At 37.6% G+C, this 24,116-nt stretch overlaps 1 protein-coding gene across 16 annotated transcripts in view; it reads right to left on the bottom strand.

Annotated features, from left to right (window-relative positions):
• The window catches only part of enah (ENAH actin regulator), a 153,244-nt gene that overhangs the window by 46,117 nt on the left and 83,011 nt on the right, over positions 1-24,116 (bottom strand). Inside the window, exon 1 of one of the 16 annotated variants that reach the window (XM_088928397.1) lies at positions 12,611-12,787. The exons of the other annotated variants lie outside the window; for them this stretch is intronic. Within the exon in view, the coding sequence (XP_088784523.1) occupies positions 12,611-12,677 (67 nt within the window). The 5' untranslated portion in view covers positions 12,678-12,787. Of the gene's footprint in view, positions 1-12,610; positions 12,788-24,116 lie in introns of those variants that run through there. 16 annotated transcript variants of the gene reach the window in all.

Consider the following 24,116-nt stretch of genomic DNA (forward strand, 5'->3'; position numbering starts at 1 on the left):
GACAAACGGAAGATCTTTTCAAGCTTCTTTTAACTGAAAGATTTATTTATACAGGTAACGACATGAACCAGTCACATTGTAACAAAACACAATGTTACAATTTCCTTTTAGTTTACAGCTCACATTCAGCTTTTATGTTGTTTGTAGAAGTCCGAAGCACCTGTTTTGAAAGTTCCAGTTCAATAATTTCTTTACAATTAAATTACAGGATGGTATAAGCAATACTGAAAGATAAGATTCCTGAATAAATTCTGTTGGAAAATTCTTCCTGAAGGCATTAATAAGACACAGGAAAAAATAACTTTGTGATTTCATTAAATCGCTGTGTTCCTTGTAAAATGAATTACTCTTGAACCACTTCCCGACTTTTGTACAACAAAGCAGACAGTACTGTGCTCCAACCTCTCTTTCCACTACCACTTTAGAGCCTATAAAATGTGTCCGCATTAGAAATGTGGTTTCTAAGAAATAGCTAAAAATGATAAAAGAGAGAGTACAATTATAAAGGCCAGGGTGGAGTCACTTAATACATACAGTAGCTGACATCTAAGTTTTCTTATCAATGTCATCACCACTTTTTTTTTCCCTCATTTTAACTACACAAACCCAAACCAGTTCTTAAAAGGAAAACTGGAAAAAGATTCTCGTGCATCAGAAATTGAGACTGGGGTCCTTTTGATACTAACATTATTTTTATGTTCAAAATCTCCACATTTGTAAGCACATGCAACGAAAAGCCCAGGTAATTAACTTCATTATACAGTTTAAGTTTTATGTACTCACATGCACATGTATATATGACTATTGTTTGGGGAGTGGTGTCAGGAATACAGTTGATACTGTTGGGGTGAGGCTACAGATGAGTAATATACCCATGTTTGCCATGGTATACAACAGTGACTCCAACAACGACTCTTCCGTTTTATAAACTAGCATTATTTTGGAGCTTAAGAAAGTAACAGCGGGACACTCAATTATAAAGTATTTTGAGAATTGTGAAGTCTCAGTAAATATCTGGGTTAGGCTGTCTGAGAAAGTCACCTGTCTTCCTAGGCTTCTAACAGAGGTAGTAAGAAATGAAAAATATTTTAAAAGATTGATTCCTCTATAGAAATGCCTAACATCCTAAATTGAGAGTACATCTGCGATATTGGAGAGTGATGAAGGCAAAAAAACAAACAAAAGGGCAGCTTGCATCAGGGGGTGTAAAAACCCAGTTTGTCACAGCAGACAAACCGATCAGATGGTGTTCTTCTGAATAAGAAACAAAGCCATACCAGGCTCCAGTCTGCATTTAAGTAACCTGAAAAATCTGGACTGGAATTCCACTCGTATAAAACAAATGAGCGCATGATTGAGAAAATTATTTACAGCAGCGCTCAGGACATGCTTAACACTTGAAAGGAGAGAAATATGAAGAAATGTTTTGTCTAGGTTGTGATATTTGATGTAATATTTTTTCCATTACCGATATGAAGTGCCTCTATTATTGACTTTCAGTTTCTGTAATCCATATGTACATCTGGCTCTTGTAACCTTATCAGCTGGCATAGCTTGGCAAATTACTCCAAATGTTAACCATTAGGTGTGCTTGTATCTTAGTGTCTTAGTAGATTAGAATAAATTTAAGTAAACTTAATCCTGTTTCAGTGTTCTTCCAAGTTCAGATTGTAATACTATCCAAACGGCTAGGGCCAACTTTATTCACAAAGTTCAATGTTCTGTTAAAATGTGGTTTTTATTTTGTTCTGGAATTGTGCATTTACATCACTGGTGCAAGACATCAAATGGCCATTTCGCCGATGAAGAGAGCCTGAGCACACACAGTGTAAAACAGATTTATGGTGCAATGTACTGTAAGACAATTTAACAAACTGATCAATGATCCTCAAAGTGGTATGAACATTTCAATGGTGCAAATTCAAATCTTCATGTTCCATCATCAAAATCAAATGCCAAAATAAATTAGGGAAACATGCTGAGTCTAGTGGATATTTTTTTCAATTTTTACAGAACACATTTTCAGCAAGTTTAAACTAGTAATCTTTTTTGCTGTGCAGGATAATGGCCCTCAGCTTTTGAAAGGACAAGAACACATTCTGAAAGTCATTTTGGATCATTTACAAGAACACATGCTCTTGTAAAGAGATTCCAGGAAACACACTGTGTGCACTGAAGGACGGCTTCTGACAGTAAAAGCTAGTTTGACAGTAAAGAATGACACTTTCTGACAGCGTCCAATATGAGACGTGATGAAGGCGATGCTGACTGGCCATTTGGAATCCACTAAGGATCTCAGCTTTACTGCGAACTGGAAAGTAAGAACAAGAACTCGCAGCCAAACTCTTCTCTAATTCCTAAAACCTGTACATGCATTTATATTTTGTGATTGTTTTACTCACATTTGATTCAATTAAAATTTCCCGGAAAGTATGTTAGTTACCCACAGTACTTCAAACGTTTCTCTATTATTCTGATGCATCCCATACACCCACCCAAATTATTTCCTCATTCCCCATAACCAGTACACAAATTGATAAAGCAAAACAAGGGAATCAGGAGTGATCATTCTTCACTGGAGGAGAGTGAGGCTTGTTCGTGGAGTCCTTTTAATAATTCGTTCCTCCAGTTGAGAGAACATGTCAAGCACTAAACGTTTGTGTCCTACAAGGGGTGGTTTTAGACATTTTATTACTCTTTTCTCCTCCCCACCAATAGCTGATGTCTGATAACTTTGTACTTTAATGTAATGGTTTCTATATATTATGCTTTTATGTTATGGTTTCTCAAAGTCCAAAAACAAATTTCTTTGCAACAAATACAAAGTGAAGCAAAAGCAGACATTTAAGAAGACCTAAAATTATTTTTTTTCCTCTGAACTAATAATAAACAGGGTGGGGAAAAAAGAATACTTGCTTTTATAAAGTGTTTTGTATCCCAAATGATCCTCAATCACTTTACATGCAGAAGAGGACCCTCCTAATCTACAGTACCACAGCACCCAACGTGGAAATGCAGGGCAGCCCAATTACACAGTAGATCAGTTTGACAAGTGAGAAACGACTTTAACATCTGAATTAAGTGGGAATTTGGCTTACTGACAAAGGCCAGAGTTGGCAGGACATGGAAGTTGACAGCCCATGTCTTGTGAACACTACCATGGGATCTTCAATGACCAATTAGCCAGGACCCTGTTTTAATATGAGGGATCTCAAGAAACTCCTTCAATACTGGGTCCCCAAGCATCTTAGTGGGACATTGACTTGGAAATTCTGGTCCAGAGAAAAGAGTTCTATCTTCTGGTCCACCAACACCACTTAACCTGGTTTTCCTTTGAGTTCTTCCATCACTGTACTGACACAGTGGTTTGTGAAACCTAACACTGGCAGTAAGTCATTAAAAACAGACTGAAGCACTATATTCACTGGGTGTGGGAGGATTTACAGGATATTTTCAGCTTTTCATTTTAAAAGCTGTCAGCTAAACTGGACAACTTTGGATTGTTGACTTGTTTTGAACAAAGCTGAAATAAATATGACATGGAAAAAGTGGACTTCAAAGGGATAATGAGATCCTTACGCCAAGAGAGAAACTAACTGAAATCATGTGTGAGGGAGTCAAAGCTTTTGTTTTTCCAAATGTAATTAAAGGAAAACCTTACAAGTTGAAGCTTAAGGTTCTGAAAACAGAGCAGAAGGATGTACATCTTAATATATATGGCACACACCCTCAAAGTTTCAGTTTCAGCACTTTTTGATTCAAAATCATATTGGGAAGGTTTTCAGTTCCACCCTGTATACACATACACACTATTTTCCTACCCTTACAGTAATCAAGACAGGATTTACCAATTACAGCCTCATCTTCACATTTTGTAACACATGATACAAATGTTGCAAGAAAGTCAGACATGCACATAAAAAAGGACCACATAAAACAGACCAAGTGTCGTGCACACTACCTCAAAACCTAGGAGTGCAGTCCAGTCTTCAAATGATGCAACATTTGCAAGATTACATAAGGCAAGTGACTTCAGCAGACCAAAACATTTGTTTTCCATGTAAACACCAATACAGTATAACGCACATGATAATCCCAGTAGCATTCTATCGGAAAGACTCCGGAACTTAACAGCAGAACAGTCTGTGTTGCGTAACTGTTCAGGCTTTACAATATTCAGAAAACCTTCACTTAGCAGTAATACTCTATTATACACAACAGTAAAGTTGGGAGATGTATTTGCTATAAACTAAAATCTGCTGCCCAATTTATCTTAATCCAATATGTACTGACTGGATAATCTTTGAAGCCTGAAAAATATTTTTTTCTTCATTTAATGATGTATAATTTTAACTGCAATGAAAAATAATACTTCACTTTTGCTTTTGAAAACAACTATTCATATTACACTGCTGTGAGCCATGAAACAGTTTTGAAGGGCTTCCTTATTTCAGCACAGCACAAAACTGATACCATAAACAGGATAGCTAGCTAGGAGAGCATTACCTCCTGCTAATGGTTTCCAAATGTGGGACACTTAAAGTTCTTCTACTTCTTGATTTAAGTGCAGCCTAAGATGCTGTCAATAATGGGATTTAAATGGGTCTTATGGAAAACTACATTACTGCTTATCCACCTTGGTTTGGTTCCTATTTGGCTCGTGGAAAGTACAGTGACTTGTATATTTTGACGGGTTTGAATCTGATGATGTCCCAGCTACTGAGGGTGATCCGAAGGGTTCTTTGCTAAGATCTTCACATGTTGCCACATGGAAAGATTATGCACAATCACAGACTTTGGTTTTACTGTTATGCAAATAACGCATAAGAGTTATTTACATGTTCATTACTGTAGAAATTTTTTTGAAAGTTCAAGAAACATGGTGCAAAATGGAATTCTGGCCCAGAATGTGAATCCTTTTTTTGACCATTCAAATCATCTTTTGACTTTTTGACATGTATAACTTGCAAGCTTATGGCCTACACAGATGCTGCTGGCAATGGTCTAGGTTGCATCAGATCCCAGAGCATCAAGAGAAAGTACAAGCATTTGTCTATCCCAATACAACAAGTCCCACACTCAGCAAGAACGTCTAGCTGTTGTCTACGGTGTGACTACATTGAGGGTAGGTCTTTAAATGGTGCTGACTGACCATTTGTCACCACAGTAGTTTTAACACCACAACCTAATTCAGACAGGCATTACACCTGTAGGAATTCAGTTTCACTGCTGCATTTTGGAAAGGCAAGGCAAATGAATCTCCAGATGCTTTGCCATAGCAGCTTTTGGTGGCATCTGAGAATATGCTTGTTGAAAATATGTGTTGAAAAGGGGGCTAATGTATAAATGCCCAAGAAACACTAATTCAGAACCAAATATTTAGGAGGTTAATTAGAAAGATGAGGATCCAGAAGAAGTCTATTATAGATTTTTTGGAGGAAATTCAAGCTGGTACTATATTTTCATGTCAGCAGAAATCAACACACGCCATTTTGAAGGATAAACTCTATAGATTGGTGCAGAAGCCTAATACCCTCCACTAGAATATTTTTGCTGTTTTGTGAAGGGAATTTTTACATGTTTACAATCACCACTTATTGAGAAACATTTAGAAAGATACATAACACTACATCGTTTTCTACAGAGTACTTATGGGCTTGGGACCTGGAAGGACGTAGCTACAGTAGATACTGTATGCGCACGGCGGTTTGGCTTGTCAAACAGTGAAACTAGTATACATTCTACTTGAGAGACCAATTCAATAATGACCATTGCTCAGCCTTAGGAGAAGGTAGGGGAAGACCTGAAGAGACCACTTCCCACCAGTTCCTATAATAAATACATGCATGCTGGTTTCCTTTTAACCTCGTTTCTCTGTCTTCCGTAGCGTTTATCTTGGCTATGGGAAATGTCATAGAGAGTTTGGAGTAATCGGGCTGGAGGGTGATTATTTAGATCCTAGTTCAAGTCCTAACAACGTGCGTCTGTTACAATAAAGCTTAAATTTAGAATTATAGTGGTCGACTTAAAGTGTTGTGCTTTCCCTGGCATCCCTGCGATTGATGTGGTTACACGTTTAAGCACTGATTTTCCAGCTAGTAGTAATTTTATTGCAATTATACAAATCAGATAGAACTACTGTTTGAATTAAAAGGTTCTGCATATGGTTGGATACACAGTTTTTCACCAGCTGAATCAATTTCTTTCATTTCTTCTCACAGGGTGCTGATTATTCAATATAAATTCAATACTAATGCAAACTGCTTCAAGTACCATTCACTTCAGTGTCATTCTAACCCACTTTCACAGAATGCTAGTTTAATAATCAAGTCATCATTACATGCTGTTCTGCTATAATGGGTATTTAGTCTGGAATTTGCAGTGTACGCGCTTTTAGATGCATACGTTCAAATGCTACAACATTCCTGAAACGTTGTATTGTAAGAAATTGTAAAAAAAATAAGTGTCATTACAAATTTCTGCAGCCTTCTTTGGTATTTTATGAAACTCAATGTACAGTATGACACCAACTCACCAAAATGTTGACGAGCACAATGCAAAGATCAAAATCCTTTATCCTGTCTGCTAATGAGTTAAAATGGGAATATCATATGCATTATATAATAATATAACTGCCAGTTTGTACAGCAAATCTGAATGGAAATATAAATCCAGATAGGAGTAGTTATAACTAAAAAAAGAGGCATGAAACCACAAATTATATAGCTCTTACAATAGTAACACTTGGGGAAGAAAATGAAAGGGGGGGAAAAGGTCCAAAAAATAATTAGAACTTTCTACAATACCACACAACAGTATAAGGGATAAAACAATAGAAAACTTACTGATATTTATAGCTATAACTACCCAAGTATTAAAAACCCCCACCATGGAGAAGAAAATCTAAACTCTCTGTAGGATAAACAAACGGCAAAAGAAACTCCATTTCCCATCAAAAGCAAAAGAAAACCTGTGATAAGAAAAACGAATATAGTGTGACCTTGCATTACTGCAAGCAAGACATGCGTTATATATACAACAGCAGATGAAAGCAGGCCCTCTTAATACATTCTCTCATGCAATATTAGACAGAAATTGAAGAAAATAGCGATAACACCTACATGAGAGGAGAGAGACATGAAAGCGCCTCTGGCAGCAGATATACCGCCACAGTCCGCTGGTGCCTTCTTTGGGCGGGGCACCAATCACCCCTTCTACTGGGTCCTGGGAGCTCAAGTACATTACTCTCCCGTCTCACATTCTAGAGCCGGGACACGGCCCACTCGTCCCCCCGCACGCACAGCCAGCTCCCCAACAAGACCAAGAGACGGAGGTCCAGCTCTCCAGCGACTGCAGATTCTCCAGGCTCCCGGTGCTGTGCACAGTTGAGCAGGTGGGAACAGTGCCCTTGGTTATTGTTTACAGAACATATTCCTGCAGAGCTGAACAAACTCCTGCCTGCAACATGCACTTCTTGGCCACGATCAATTATTCATGCTGTGATTTGCGAAGGGCACAGCACTGCTGCCCTTCAGATTCCGAAAGGTCTGTCAGCGGGAGAGCCGAGCATTTCTCTTTGTTCAGCGTTAACTCTTCTCCTCCTGGAAAACGCTCTCAAAGCAGGCAGACAGGGACAAGAGCTCACCTGAACAGACAGTATCACCTCCTGCGTGTTCTTTTCCGCAGGTACAGTAGGCAATTTTCTACCTAAAAAAAACCTCCCTTTAAAACCTAAAGATTTTTTAGAACAATAGGAGCCCAGGTTTACCACACCATGTCATTTAATGTTAAAGACAGAAATCATCTAATTATTGATTTTTGATGTTTTAATGCAGAACTTGCATTTACCCCTTCAAAGCATGCTTTCATGTATGCATCAGCTCTAGAGGGGAATTACCTCACTGCTATCTATTTATAGATATATTCTGCTGAAGGACTAATTTTCTCTTTCAAGCAGTTTCTACGATCAGGTAGGTGACTGTTAATAGGGTGTAGAAACGATTGCTGTGTTCCACCCCAGACAGGGCTATACTCCAGTGCACAGTTACATGCACGGCTAAGGCTTCAGGGAATATCGCTTGGGGATTCTGAGCTTTTCTTTGCCTTTTAATCACATCTCGACAATGCCAACAAGCTTACCATGACAACTACGAAAGGCACAAAGTCAGTGTAAACAGCTAGTGCTGTTGCTTTAAATACATTCTAGCAAATCAACATTTTTTACCTTTTAACATTCCAGAAACCTCTCAGGTTTTTTCTGATTCAGGAAAAAAAAAGATTAATTGTATTTCTTTCAAGCTGTTATCACAAGCCATTCTTTTCAGCTTGGGAAAAAAAAGCATTTCTGCCCTAGTCTGGACCTTTTCAAAGGCATCAGCGCTTGGACGGACATTTCTCAATGTAATATCCTTTGTGGAGGCTAAACCAGAGAACTGCACAGCTTCTTCATAAATTCCCCGGGGTATTTCAACTAGTTAAAAGCCATATCTTTTAATTAATGATTTTTCAATCACTTCTCCATAATGTGACAAATCTTCTTAAACTTAAAGGATGCTTCAAACTGTGCTACACTTGCAAACTAACCTGCTACAGTATGTGTGAAATTTAAAAGATTTTTTTTTATTTTGCCTGTCTATATACAAACATAGATTTTTGGATCTCTTCATGGAGCATTTACAATGGTACTTCTAGTGGGATGTTTATTTCCACACACTCGATTTATCGTATCTGTTGGAACAAATGAGCTGAGGGCTTGAGCTACATTTAAATTTGATAAGGATATCATATTGAGTCCAGACACAGTACCCATCTTGCACATCTCCTTTCTATATTATTCTCCTGTTCTTGATTTTAATGCCATTTTTGAAAATATAAAATACAAGGCACAGATTAATACTAACAAACCAGAAAACCTTTGGAATTTAACTGTAGCGCATGTCAGCTGGCTCTCATTTTCTGAGAATCCAATAATTTATTAAAATTATTAACTCACAGACGCGTTCCGTCAACAGAAATGTTTGACTAAAACCTTTCACTTTCAGGGTGCAAAAGATTCCAAAAGTGTTTCCTGCAAACTGATTTTTGTCAGTTTTTGCAAAGCCATTGTGTGAAATATGAACAAAAGGCAACATTACTTAAGGCCACACAGGGCCAAATGGCTTTCTCCTCTTGGAAACCTTTCTTAAAAGTGATCCAGTGCACAGGAATGGTAATCTGATCTGTCCCATTTGCACAGCACTTCTAGAAAACTGATATGATGGGTTCCCCTTAGAATTCAGTGGAACACATTCATCAATGACTTGTGCATCTTTATGGACAAAAGTAGCAATTAGCTCAGTTCAAAAGTATATTAAAATATATACAAACCAAACATGAATAATCTACTAAGAACACATTACAAAAGACAGAAAGACATAGCGTACTTGACTGTTCTTTTCATTAAAGGTCTAATTATCAGTGATTAACTACATTAAAAAGTTCTAATTGTTCACATGACATCAAATCATATCTGACAATCCAGACTTTCATAATGCCACATATCGTGCGATTGTACACTCTTTTTAACAGCAGGTACTGGACTATAGGCAAGGAACAGGTAAAAGTTAATTCTATGCTGAAAAATAAAGAAAAACGTTTTGTCCATACAGCCTTCTGCAGGTGTGACACACCTGAAGCCTCTAGTAAAAACACAGGTTCTCCTTTGTATTTTTCCCCAATGTGGAAGACCCCCACTCAAACACCTACAACTATAGGCACCGTATTGTTTTTTCTTTTTACAATGCACAATGATGAAATTAAATTTAGATAAATATTGATTAGCCAAGATTAAATCGACACTGTACACCCTTATGAAAGCAGCAAATGCTATTAGAGAAAAGAAAAACTAATACATTTCAGTTCCAGCCACTGCATTTGTCATAGTTTAGCATGGCCAAAGAACTCCAATGTCATATTTAGGGATACCTCACTGAAAGATTCCTTTTTCCTTGCTATAGGGATCTGTAGGCTAATTTACCAAGACCAATCACCTCTCACCTCCTGTATGCATGTTGTCGTGTTCGAAATGCATGAAGACATCAGTGATTTGAATTTTGAACTCTATCTGTACCGTACCATAGATGAAAAAGGTAATAAGTAAAACTTTTGGATTTTCTCAATTTCACTTGCAGATGTTTTGCAGTCCTGTTCAAAGAGGAGGTCAGTTCACAAATCTTTTATACCTCACCACACTGCCAACTTGTAATTTCAGCGTCTCAAGACAAGAGATCAAAAATTGAACTGGCAAGGATACTCTCCTAAAGCAGCATTCTCTATATGGATTTAAGATCACCGGGAATAACAGTTTTAGGTATTACGTGTGCGATAAAGCCCTTGTATGCAATTAAAAGGGGGTAAAAATAGAGGAAAGAAGTGGAAAATGTTTTATGAAAGAAGCTAGGGACTCTCTGCAAACATAGCTCCTCCTGCTCCTCAGGCATGCTGCTTTTTCTGGAGTGCAGGGGAGACACACAGTCTAGCCACTATCAACAAGAGGGTGAACTCTTCCACAGGTCACTGCCGTGCTGTCAGACCAGGCGGCAAAATTAAACCCTGGAACACTAAACAGCATCACATGATCCTCAAAGAGGAACAGGGACTTGGTTGGAGGTGGGAGCGTGTGATCTCCGATAAATACCCATGACGAGCTGTGAATGGGAGAAGATTTTACACATCACCTAATAAAAGCAGCCCTGCATAGAAACAGTCAGCCGGAAAGGACAAAGGACAAAAAAAGAACATAAACATTTTATTTTAAGACCAGAGTCAATCAGAAGCTCTTCAGCTCATCTGCCTGCCTGTCAGTGAGGAATGAGGATGAGCTCAGAAAAGATATTTTAAAATTTCAGTTCCAGCTGTGGAATATGCCAGCTGGCTCTGCAACACTAAGAACACGGAAAACTGCTCACCTAAAATGAGCTTGGTATTAGCAATATCAGACAATTTTATTTTTCTTCCTTTATTTTAGTGAAGTGAGAAGGGGTTCTGATTTTGCAAGAGTACTATATGAAAGAATTAGAAACCCATTAAGTATTATTGTCTCTCCTCCAGATAAAGCAGTCAAAATACAGAGAGATTTACTCCCCTGAGCTCATCACGAAAACAGGCAGGAGCATGATCTCTCCTGTCAGGCTATTTCCGCACCCTGACGGACTCAAGAACATTCTTTGGGCTGAGCACATAAAGCAGGAAAAGCAAGACAAACCTGAACAAACAAACAAAAATGAATACCTAAATCCTCCGCTTATCTTTGGCTCTGAAATTGATCCAGACAGCTGGTATCGTACTGTACATATGATTTAGATGCACAGTATCAGTAAGGGTGAAACAATGTAGCAATATACTGTATTGCTCAATTACTATTCATAGTCAAGACTGTTTTTTTGGTGCGTAAAAAGATTAAGTCTAACAAATTGACTCCAATTTTAAAGACTTCCAGTTGCTTTCAATTCTGACACATGTACCTCAGTGTGTGATTGACAACCTGTTGTGTGCGTTCCAGTACATATAAACCAGTGTCATTTAATGTTTGTCTATATCAACAACAATGTGCCCAAAGCTCTACATCTGTTACTGTGTTGTTGCTGATTTTATTAGCCATTTAAAAGCCAATAAACAGATGCAACATCTTCCTTGGAAAACACTATACCAAAGGTATAGAACTATAGAACGAAAGGTAAAACACCAACAAACCTTTACCTTTTAAACGCGTAAAAAAGCAGCACATGAGTTGGGGTAGAGCTGTGAGGACTGAGAACCAGTAGGCAGCTCTGTAATTCATTTTATACAATGCTGGAAATGCAATTACTGGATTAAACTGGATTACTGGACATCATGCACATAAATGGATATGTGCCATACTTGGTAAACCAGGTGCTCTATTGAAGCTTGCTATTTTTATTCAAACTGAAGAGAAAACACTATTTCACTTCCCAGCAATGTTTTTTTAGCTAGCACTAAGTAAAGTCTCGTTCCTGCAGTGATGTGCCCCTTTGAACTCTCATCCTGCCAAACTGCAGATTTACGGCATTAGAAAGGTACAGTGACAGACAGGGCAGCTGCCATGTTGTTCAAGGAGCCCCTTTACATAAAAGACAGATGCTGCATGGCAGGAGTTTGAATCCATAACAAAAGCTTTTAACTTGTTTTGTTACACATGTATTATTGAATTTAAGCAAATACATGCTACTTATACTAAGATTTTATAACTATGGTACATGACATTTACAAAAATGCCTAATTACTGTTCTGTCAACAGTAATTCATTGTTCTCTGTTGCTTACCAGTTACATAAACTTTTCAATAAAATACAACTGTTTTCTCTACCTAATTCTATACCTTAACGTGCATACATTTTTATAGGATTTACATTTGATTTATTTTCTAAATAGAGGTTAAATAAAAAAAAGATCAACCAGATAACTGGTTTTAGCCAGACAAGCAACATTCTGCATATTCTAATGCAGCAGATCACTTAAACAGGCAAACAGGGCTAAGATGTACATGAAAGCCAAGCCAAATGTACCATGACTGAAAGCATGAGCACTAACTTGAATAATTAAACCATACTCACTCCTTAGGACAATATTGGCTTTGCTGACCCTCTGTGGAGGATACCGACCATCCTGGAGAGCTGGCATTGAATACAATAGAGACCCACTTAAATGCTAGCTATCAAACAACTTGGTCTCCCCACCAGAAATAAAAACAAATATATATGAAGAAATTTAAAAATGCTGCAGCTGACTTTTAGTCTACTATTTGTTCTCAAAAACTAAACCATCCAACTTTCTCCACTTAATGAGGTGGCAATTCACAAATAGACCTCAGAAGAGAAGAAAGATCAAAGAAAAAGGCTTCCTCCTTTTCTTGGTGGGCAAGTGTCAAGATTTTGATTAAAACCAAACAAAGCTGCCGAAAGCCCAGCTGCCAGAGAGAGGAGGATCTGATCCACAGAAAGCAGAGGTGAGCTGAAGACGTTCTCTGCCTATCAGAAGAAGAGGAGTTTTTAAACGGGGTGTTGATGCACTCAGTTTGACACATGGTGTCACACATCCTGATACCAACACATGCCATATGACTGGGGATTCCTCTTCATGACTGGACAAACAAGCTCCCTGCTGGCACAGACATGCCTTTTTCTTTCACAGCTGCTCAGAGCGAAGCCCTCTGAGATGCAGAGTGTGACCGACTCGGCTGTGAAAAGACTGCATGCAAACCTGCCACACTGCCGAGACTCGCGATACAGACAAGCACACATTTAGACAGCTCTGAGCTCAGACGCACCGGGGGAGGATGAGGAACTGGTGCCTGTCAGACTGGGGCACTTTTATTTGAGAGATGATGTCATACGATCACTAAGAGATTTCCGTTAAAAATATACCGTGGGCTAAAAAATATATATATTTTCAGACTTAGACATACAAAAACCTCAGGCATCCCACCCCTATTCATGAGATAAGTGAGATTTTTTTTTATCTTCCTGCCTACATCTTCCGCTACATGTAGAGTATTCAGAAAAGAAGCAAAAATAGCAATTGACAAAAAAAAAGTTCAACAAAAAAAGCGATTAAAGGAACTCAGGGATTTAGGAAGGGATTAAAAATAATTGTTGAACAGCAATAGGGTTGCCTTTTATCCGAACTGAAGAAACTAAGTTTACAAAAGCAGTATAATCAGTGCACTCATTAAACTTGGTATACCTACCTGCTGTGTTTAATGACTGTACTGATTATCTCCTGTTTGCTGGGTGCTGCTGTTGCCGACAGCTTTAGAAAGCCATTACAAGTGCACATGTCCTGTGATTGGACGGATCCCACCTTGTGCCCTATGCCCTTGGATAAACTCCAGCTTGCCCTTGTACATGCCAGGAATAAGTGGCTCGCTGATAATGGATGGATGAATGTGCTGGAAGGGCGGGGAAGCTATACAAATCCATTGCCCTCACTGCTGAATGCCTGTGACAACTGGCTCAGCTCCTGGCGGCTGTGAGGTAGTGGGAGAGACAGCAGATGAAATCTGTCTACTCCAAAGTGTTCAGCTGTCACCAAGTCAACTGCCGAATCTGAGACATAGAAAACGTTTTCTATCAATTAAAAGTTAAATATAAAAAATAAAAATACTAAAAGAAAAGCAGGGCATTCAGCTGATAAAGCTTTTTAATGCATATTCCAGTTATACAAGTTGATGTGCATAAACACTGGAAGGCTCCCACAAAAAGTGACCATCTTTTTAAACTTTTGTTTATCCAACTGTATTCAGCCATTTAATCCTTTTCTTCCTGTCTAATGGCTATCCATTAGAATGAAGCTCTCCTGCCCAAACTTGTACGTTTTCCGTTTTCTTTTAGGATAAATGATAAATGTTTTAAAGCCTAAAAACACATCTTGTACCATGGACTGGGAGAACACAAAAAACATTCAAATGGAAGTGACTGGATGAAGAGCTCATTAGTGTTCATACTCAAAATTAATTTATATTCCAGTGGCAAACAAAGCTATTTTGGGCTCATTTTCCCCTAAACCCCCTAAGGCAACACTGACAAACTACACTTAAATTGAGAGAACAAGAGGTTTGAAAAAAAAAAATTTATGGTGACAAAGTTACAAAACGTTTGTCATTAAAAATAAGACAGACAAACTACTGTACCACTCCAGACAGACAAATCATTTACTGATAATGTTTATTTGTATATACTTATTTAGAGTAAACCATTGTAAAGTTAAATACACCTCTGTAGTAACCATATTAAGTAATAATAATAATTGCTTATACTTATATAACACTTTTCTGGACACTCCACTCAAAGCGCTTTACAGGTAATGGGGACTCCTCTCCACCACCACCAATGTGCAGCACCCACCTGGAAGATGTGACGGCAGCCATAGTGCGCCAGAACGCTCACCACACATCAGCTATTAGTAGGGAGGAGAGCAGAGTAATGAAGCCAATTCATAGTACACCTGTATTTACTGATCGAAGATGTTTACTGTACATTGTTAATATAATTAGGGCTACATCTAATTAGTGGTTACTGCATCTGTTGTACTGTACTTATATCCACTAAATGACCACATTTAGAAAGTGAAGTAATAACTAAGTCCACATCCTTAAAGCATATTCATGTTTCTAGCTGGCCATGTAAGTGTGCAACTATAACAAGTTTTTTTTTTAATAACAGCACAAAGCGGAGTGCAGCTCATTTCAGGAACCACTACATTCTTCTCGGGCCAGACAGAAGATTTTTCTTAAAACCACGACCACAAAATAAAGAGGAATTATTTGAGACATGTTAACATTAGTTCCAGAAGGATCAAATGGAGCAGAGTGAGAACTGCAAAACGGAATAAGATGTGGCATCGGGAATCGGGCATGAGCAAGCTCTGAAAGTCCAAAAAGAGAGATTCTGCTCTAACGCTTTTTTTACTTGTGTTGCCACAACACAAAATAGAAGAAACTAGGAGATAAACAGATTTGCCGTAGATGACAAAAAGACTAACTGGCTCAAAGTCTAGTGCTATAGGCTTTTTTGACCTCCAGACTTGAGCTTTGGTTGAATGCACTAGAAGTTAGCACTTAAACCCCCACCTGTCTTTATTTTCACTGTTGTTAGGCAGGGCGCTTCACCATTAGCAGCAAACGCCTCTGGCATATGGGGAAAAACTCTGCACCTGAGGGGTACGCAGTCCGTACTCTCCATTCTCCTCAGAAATATTTCCTCCATTTAAAGTAAATCTGGCACGCCAGCCTAACAAAAGATACATTTCATGAAATAAAAAAGCTTAACCATCAATGCACACTTAAAATATAATTTTACTTGTACTGCAATCTTCAATGTAACCTTGACTAACCACATAGTTTTATTTTTTAGCCTTCATTTAACCACATTTGGTTATACATTTAATCTAATTTTCAATGACAACTTGGAAAGTTCCATTTATACAGCAATACATTTACTGGAGCAACCCAAGTCTACTATCCTGCCTTTGCTCGAGGGTAGTATTGACATCTGGGATCTGAACCCAGGACTGACACAAAGCAAACCTATTACCACTTGATGTTTCATGTCATTACCTTTTCAACATTGGCATATTACCCACCGCCCACAAACACCCGATAACACATATTGCAACTGTAGGCTGTACACAGGGCATGCTAACCTCACACATACCTTACTTCACAGAGTAGAATCTAAGCACAACACTGCATTTATTAAAAACGTTTCTGATAGATCTCTGCTTAATGCCACAATACAAAACAGCACAGTCATGTCCACTAATGGCAACAGTATTGTTGAGCACTACATTATTGACTTTTGACTAAATCCACAGCTCTGAAAATAATTAGCCTCACAGTTAACTTGTTTAATAGCACACACACAAAAAATCTCCAAAGTCTCCAAACCAAGCTCCCTAATGTCAGAGTATAAGTGTCTGTATTGAATTGTGCTGCAACAGCAATTACCCTCAAAAACAGCCTAGTATGGATTGAAGAAATCTAGATGGAAGACATTTGGCAAGTCACAGCCTTGGAGGATAAAAAGAACTACAATGCCAAAATATTAATCTGTCCTCTTAGGATGGAAAGGTATACTTCACTAATTTACAATGTAGGATTAATCAGATCAAGAGAAACCATAATGCTGAGGATTAGCATGAGGAAAAGTACAAACAGAAGTAAAATACCCCTTGATCACAAGACTACAAGTGTTAAAATAGAGATTTTCATTTTATTTACTTCCATGGACTTAGGATCAAAAAATGGTTCACTTTATGACTCAACTACTTCCTACCCTTTACTCATTTCAGGTCTCTAAGGCACTTAACAAATAGAAATATAAGTAGTAAAAAAGAGAAAACAAAATTTTGTTAAGCTTTTGGTGTTGACAGGCAGGGCTATAACAAAGAGGGTAATAAAGAGGCCTCCAGATGTTCCTTCTATATAATTCTGAAAATCTCAGTACCACATCTACATCTGTGGTCCTTCTGTTGCAATACTGCACAAACCCCAAAGGGGGAGCAGTAGAGCAGCATTTGAATCTTCAACAGCAAACGATGTAACAAATCAGTTTAAGTACACCCACTGATTTATAAATACTTCAAGTGCAGTAACTAGTTGTTTTGTTCACAGTAATGTATTAACTGCTTAAAAAGTCTATTTTGGGATGTTTTTTGGGATTCAATATAAATGACTCCAGTTGTTCATTGTACTGTACAAGCTTCCTCAAGAGTAGAAGCCATTCTGAAAGTCCTGACCTTGCTGTTTTAAAAACAAGAATAAAGATGTACACTTTATTGAAGCCAAAACATTAATTTGGAAAGGGAACTTGTAAAGAAATGGGAAATCGTAAAATAATGCATATTAAGGAAAAGACTTTATGAATCAAATAACCTGAATCAAATTTCAAAAGTGTAATTGACATCTATTCAGTTACTACTTATGAGCACTTCCCATAAAATGGCAAAGTCACTATAAAAAGCACTAAATATCGCATATATTTTCTGTGAGCTACATAAAGAACAGTGTAAGGAATACAATCGTATCCTCATCGCTAAGAGATGCAGTGAGAATTAATGCACACTGCTCAAGAGGCAGAGAGATCAGGAAATGAAGACAATGGATTATCGTGAGAAAAATCAAGCAGATACTTGGGAGTAAAATTTGTCCAGACTTGACCTCACCTAAAACAGTATGTTCTGTCCTTTTAAGCAGATCACAAAGACCTTACACATCCAAGGAAGAAAAATTCTGCAAGTTATAACGAAATAAGTTGATAAGTATTGCTAAAAAATGAAAAGGGAAATTGCATAGGTACCCTTTATTAAAAAGGTTCAACACCGAAAACAAAGGAAATGACAAAAATAGGACCACCATGCCCCACCACCTCACTAGACATATGAAGAAACTCCTCAATATAGCAAAGAGTAAAGATGAATGTCCCCAGAACCCCATTACAGCAGTACAAATAAAAAATCTTTAGATTACTTGTGAAATTCCCTTAATTCTTCTCTTAGCTATCTTTGTTAATCACAATGATGCTGATTGATTCTCCATATCATATCCACAACTATGTTAACTTTAGTTGGACTCTTTGATGGTATTGGAATCAAGCCAGAAAACACTTTTTACCTCATTGTGGCATAGCAATCTCACATTCACAATGTTGCAACACTTTGTAACATCACCCCTGTCTGTTCTTTTCTCTTCCAGATGGATGCAGAAAAGCTGCTGCATACTTCTACCTTTCCCAGGCTGGATCATTTTAATGCAGTGTTTGGTAGCGTATCCAAACATTAAGTTGCAGCTTGCTCAGAGCTCAGCTGACCAGATCTTAACTAAAGCCAAAAGAGTTGAGCATATACCGTTTCCTAGCACTGGCTCCCTTTGCATTTCAGAAAAAAATGAAAAAAGCTGCTCATCTTTAAAGGGCTTGAATGGTTTGATTCCTGACTACATCAGCGAATTGCTAATTCCCAATACACCTACTGCACATATTGTCTGCACTCTTTGGACTCTGGCCTTCTTTCTGCTTCTAAACTGAGACTTTGAACCCTGAAAGATTGTGTTTTGTTCTTTTTCTCCAAGGCTGTGGAATAATCTCATAGTCCATATCAGATTTTACAAGACAGGCAGTCCTTTAAATGCTTACTGAAAGCTCACTTTTGGATACTAGCTTTAAAATAAAATTACTTTTTCATGTATGCATACCTGCCTCTATTGTGTGTTCCTGTCTTATTGTCATGTGTCTGGAATGTCATGAAAGGCATTATATACAAGACTTTACATACAAAGACTATGTCCATCACTGCACCTGACACAAAGACCACATTGAAAGTCTTTAAGATTCTCTACATTGACATCGACATTTATTTTTCAAGAGTTTCATACCCCTTGCAAACTTATCTTCATATTTGACTTTTTGGAAAAATTACATGACAGTGATAAGTTCAATTCACTGAGCAATTCACTGGATGTTGCATTTATAAAGAGGAGCCTAATAAGAAGTGTTTGTTTTATCATTTTGTTTGTTTTAGTATTTTGACGTATATTCAAGTTTCACCACAGTTTAAACCTTCTGTACCCAACACCTTGGTAGAAGCATTTAGCCTAAGTGGGGAACTCCTTAGTATAAACTTAATTTCTTCAAAAAAACCCAAAAGGAATTAAAAATTGTTTCCAACAGCTAATCTGTAAAACCCTAGGTACATGAAACAGAAACAGATTAATGGATACTGCAAAACAGTATTCAAAGTCAACCACTTCATTGAGAATAAATTGCAGTTATTGACCACTACCTTCCCAGGATCATTTCAAATTCATCAGTGTATCAGCTGAAAATCTAGCCAGGAAGATAAAGAAAAAGCTAAAGAAAATGAATACAATGAACTACAAGCACAGGTAAAAAAACACAGTTATTAGAGGACAAGAGAGAAATTTAAAATATTGTAATGAAAGTTAGAATAATTTATTTATTTTAAATTAATATTAATATATTAAATAGAAATGTATTTATTTCTACTTTTAAAAAAAATCTTAATGTTTTTCTTATTCCAACAGCACAAACATTAAGAAAGAAGTAAATATCCAGGATAAAAGGAAACGTCTAGAAAACGAAAGGGAAATGGCTGATGAACTAAATGAGCAATTAATTCAGGTGTTCACCATGGAAGTTTGTGCAAAAGCTTTGGACTTAAACATTTTAATATTGCAATACTTTTTTTGTATTTTTGTGATTCTACTTATAAATGGGGAAATGATGCAGCTCAAACATTATGGCTATTTTTTTTCTGTTTTGGGGTAAAAGCAGTAAGAAGCACTTATATACCGTGTAGACTATTATTCACATCTAGCTTTCTGGAAAATGGTCAGTGTCCACCTCAGTTCTGCAGTTTCACTATCTCAGTGAAAAAAGTCTCTTCCTTCTCTTTGCAGCCCAGATTTCTATGGGTGGGAGTTTCACAACCTGACAGAGCATAAGTGGTTACGAAGAACCACTGACTTGAGCAACAAGGTATAAGACGACTTCCAAAGGCCAAACAGCCTGTTTGAATTATTTAAGATTCTGAGCAAAGTTGCACAGGAGTTAACATTATTGTAGTATGATAAAGAGCTGGCTTAACCAGCTCAGTAAAGAAAGTCTGTCAGACATCCAGTCATGACAAATAACCTTTATCCTACATGACCTAGCCTACTGCAAACCTGATCAGACTAGTCTGACGTGCATAATATATCTACATTCAAAGACAAGAAAAGTACATAAAAAATTACACATCCCAGATTTAAAAAGTTTGAATGCCTCTTAACCAAATATTACAGAGGTCATGTTGAAGGTTAAATCATAAACAAAAGTAACCAGTTTTGCCCAACTTGCTAATTCACCTGCTAGTAGCAAAGTAGTGTTGGTGTTATTTTTTCAGTCCTCAGCTACTCTTATGTGAATAACAGCATGGCAGTACAGAACTGTCAGAGACAGAATTCGATATTGCACACAGAAACTAAATATGTAATTGTACTGTATATATGAGCAGTGTATATACCACTGAAACGTCACTGTTCATCACCATCAAAGTTTACAAAAAGTCTTCAGAAGGTTAGCTTCATCAGCTCACCTGAATAACAAGTACAGCTCTCATGTTATAAACAAAATGAAACACAAAGTTAACCTTTTCTATTCCCATACCAGCAAACACAAGTTCATCCAAAGAAATCACAAATATTAAAAGATAGAACTACTGTGAACGGACTATGCAATACCTCTGGTCTTTAATTCTGATAAAGCAGTGGTTCCCAAACTGTTACATAAATCACAAATGAATGAAATACCAGTATTGACTGTGGTGGATAATGCTAAAAAATCAACTGAATCTGCGTGCGTCATCCTCTATGTGTGAAGCAAAATACAGAAAGACAGGATGTAAATGAAAACCTACAAAGTGACAAAAATACACTGAAACTGAATTTACTTGAACTTCTGCCATTGGTTTGTCTCAGCCACAGTATGTGTTACATGGTTAAGTGCTTTCGAACACCAGTTTAAAACCACCTTTTGTGCAGACTCTAGGTAAGGAAACTTCTAGGTAAGAAGAACAAAGACAAACCCCAAGATTTTTTTTAAACTGATATTGTCAGAGAATCAGCAAGCAAGGAAATACTGCCTTCTACAAAGGACAATAAAGACTTCTACAGCATTATACTTTAACTTTCAGAATAGCAAGGTAAAAAAAGGCCTCATACGATAACCAAGGGAAAAAAAAACAATGCCAGCAGTACACCCGGTTGGCACCATGCTTGGTGATAAAGCTAAAAAAGCAATTCACGTGGTGCCATTATCAAACAGCAGTCTCACAGCTCACCGACATGGCTGATGGTGTTCTGAGTCAGTAAAGCAAATTCTCAGCAGCAATTACTTTGCCCTACAATGGGTCTACAAGACTACAGTCAAACCCTACTCCTTGGATGTGTAGAGGATTTATGAAGGTCCCACTCAAACGGATATTTTGGAAACCTCTACTTATCCGAACAGCTGAGATTTTTCTGATGCTTAACTTTATCAATGGTTAAGGAATTACATGGTCAAGATGTGTTTTTTGTACTTATAACGGGTAAGCACAGCAGAAGGGACACATGTTAAATCAGATGCTGTAAATGCAATTGTGGCGCAGTATAGCGTAAACAGGTAGACACTTGCCACAAAAAAACATGCCTTCCAATTTAAGGGACATACTGGACAATTAGTAAAAACTGTAAATTTAAAGCCCATCATCAGAATACCCACCTATTTTGAAATGTATAATAAAATGGGAGGCAAACACATAAATCTATCACCCTATATGGAGGTTGACTACCTCACATGGGTCAAGTTAGACCAATTTTTTAAATGCCCTGATAGATCACCATTTAACTCATTAAATATCTGCACGACTCCATTTGAATCTTGCTCTTGGGCTATCTGTATGAAGGTGTTTCCTCTGACCTTCAAAGAATTAGATGCAAGACAGTTTAGAACAAAATGATTCACATGATGGACGTCTGGGCTTCATTCATGAGGAAAAACAACAAGTTTTCAAGTCTGCAAAAATTCCAGAAAGTGAATGAAGACAATTGTAGGACAACATTAAACAAGTCATTACATGATTTTCCCCCCCCCAAGTGGAGAACACACAGAGCTACATTCACTGCCCTGTTTCAAATTTTCCTGCTTCTCTAATGCCATACAACCCTACGATAAATTAGCACAAGAGCATCACCACCATACCTACTGTCAGTGTCCTCAAGAATGAGATTCAGTAATTTCAACTGCCAGTTATGGGTGCAGACACCATCAGAATATCCTTTGCTGTCAGATAGGCCAATCAAGGTTTAAATGCTACTCACCAAGCATACATTTGAGAAAGTCTAATTTTGGAGCTCACTGGGATGAAATCAAGGATCATCACTGTCTGTGTGGTGAAAAGATTGGCTAAAACCATCAACTTGCTTTCCCAAATACAAAAATGTATGTATCCTGAAACAGGTTCACCCATAAATGGTGACTTTTTTATATTAGTGCTTTTATGTGTGTGACTACAAACTTGTTTACAAAATGGGTGACCATCAAAGAGGGTTTAAATACAAAACTCTCCTTTTTGGGAAAATGACAACTAAAGTAAGAACCAAAAGTGTTTTCTAAAAATTGTAGTAAAAAACATAACTACAATTGATAACAAGAGAATAAACAATGGGGTGCAAAGAATTTTATAGTTGTTCAAATAAAGAGGGATTATCGAAGTAAAAGGTGAATGTCATTGTATTCCACAATAAGATGCAGTTATTAGAGCAAGGTTATACAATCTACTTTGGCTTAGAAAATGCCGTCTTTGAGGATTGTGTTGCCCAAAAATGCATCGTCTAAGATTTTGGAATGAATCATATCTAAAAATAACATCTTTTGAACAATGATTCATCTGTTTTCAGTAAAGAAAAGTTAAACTAAATGTTAAAATTATAGCCTGGCTGGAACAGCACACTCTATGCCCAGCACAGTTCACATCTCTAACCCCCAGTAGCATGCCTGAGTTATCAGTCACAGCCACAATGCCCAAAAACCTTAATGTATCCAATGCTGTCCAAGATGCTGATGTCAGCTGCTCATTTTCACATTGGGTGGGGTAAATGCTTTAACCACTGGAACAGAACATCGCCTTGTTAATTCTTGTGTTATGCAAATACATCTAAAACATTTTAGTCAAAATCAAATGTATTAACAATAACTTTATCAGAGGAACAAGAACAATGTAAACTGTAACTATGTACTGTAGAAAGCAACAGTCAGCAGATTTTTCCATTTATTTGGAACTCTGATGCAAGATGCCTCAAGTTCCTTTAGTACTTACTATATTAGTGGTAGCACTGCAGCACTATGCTGGAAAAACATTGCAACCACTTTTTAAGGCGGACTAGTTTTCTTCAAAATCTTGGCATTCCTTAGAAACATGCAAAGTTAATTTTAAAACTGTCCCCTACAGTGCCTACAGCAAACTCAGCATTAACAGAAACCATGCAGCTCTTGCCAACCTAAAGCCCAGTTAATCCCTGTGGAGTTCAACCAATTGAATACTGTAATTCAGGGAAACACTGTCACAACTGGCTAGTGACACTACAGACTTGCGACAGCGAAGCCTAAACTACAGAACTCAATCTGCACTTCACTGGTTAAGCTGGTCTGTCCTGTCCATTAAAATCTAATGCTCTGCATAAAATTCAACCTCAAACTCAGGTTCACATGAGAAATGTCACCTGCGATTTCTCAGATTCAATAACACTGATGTAGGTCAGGACGTAGAGGAAAATAACAGAATCAGGAGTTGATGGGGAACAAAATCAACAATGTGGTAACCAGCTGATACAGCCATGAATGAAAGAGAAAAACAAAATGACTTCCGATTGTGAACAAAGGATTCTGAAGACTGTCTTGTTCAACATTGAGAATACTTTTTTGCATTTTGAACTTATCCATTCAGTCAGCATTATGCAACCGCCAAGGTATTTGTACAACACAACTGAAAGGATCTTCAGGTTTCCCAACCTTTTAGAACAACATA

The sequence above is a fragment of the Atractosteus spatula genome, chromosome 2 (genome assembly GCF_055471065.1).
Source record: "Atractosteus spatula isolate fAtrSpa1 chromosome 2, fAtrSpa1.hap1, whole genome shotgun sequence".
NCBI classification, from domain to species: Eukaryota; Metazoa; Chordata; class Actinopteri; order Semionotiformes; family Lepisosteidae; genus Atractosteus; species Atractosteus spatula.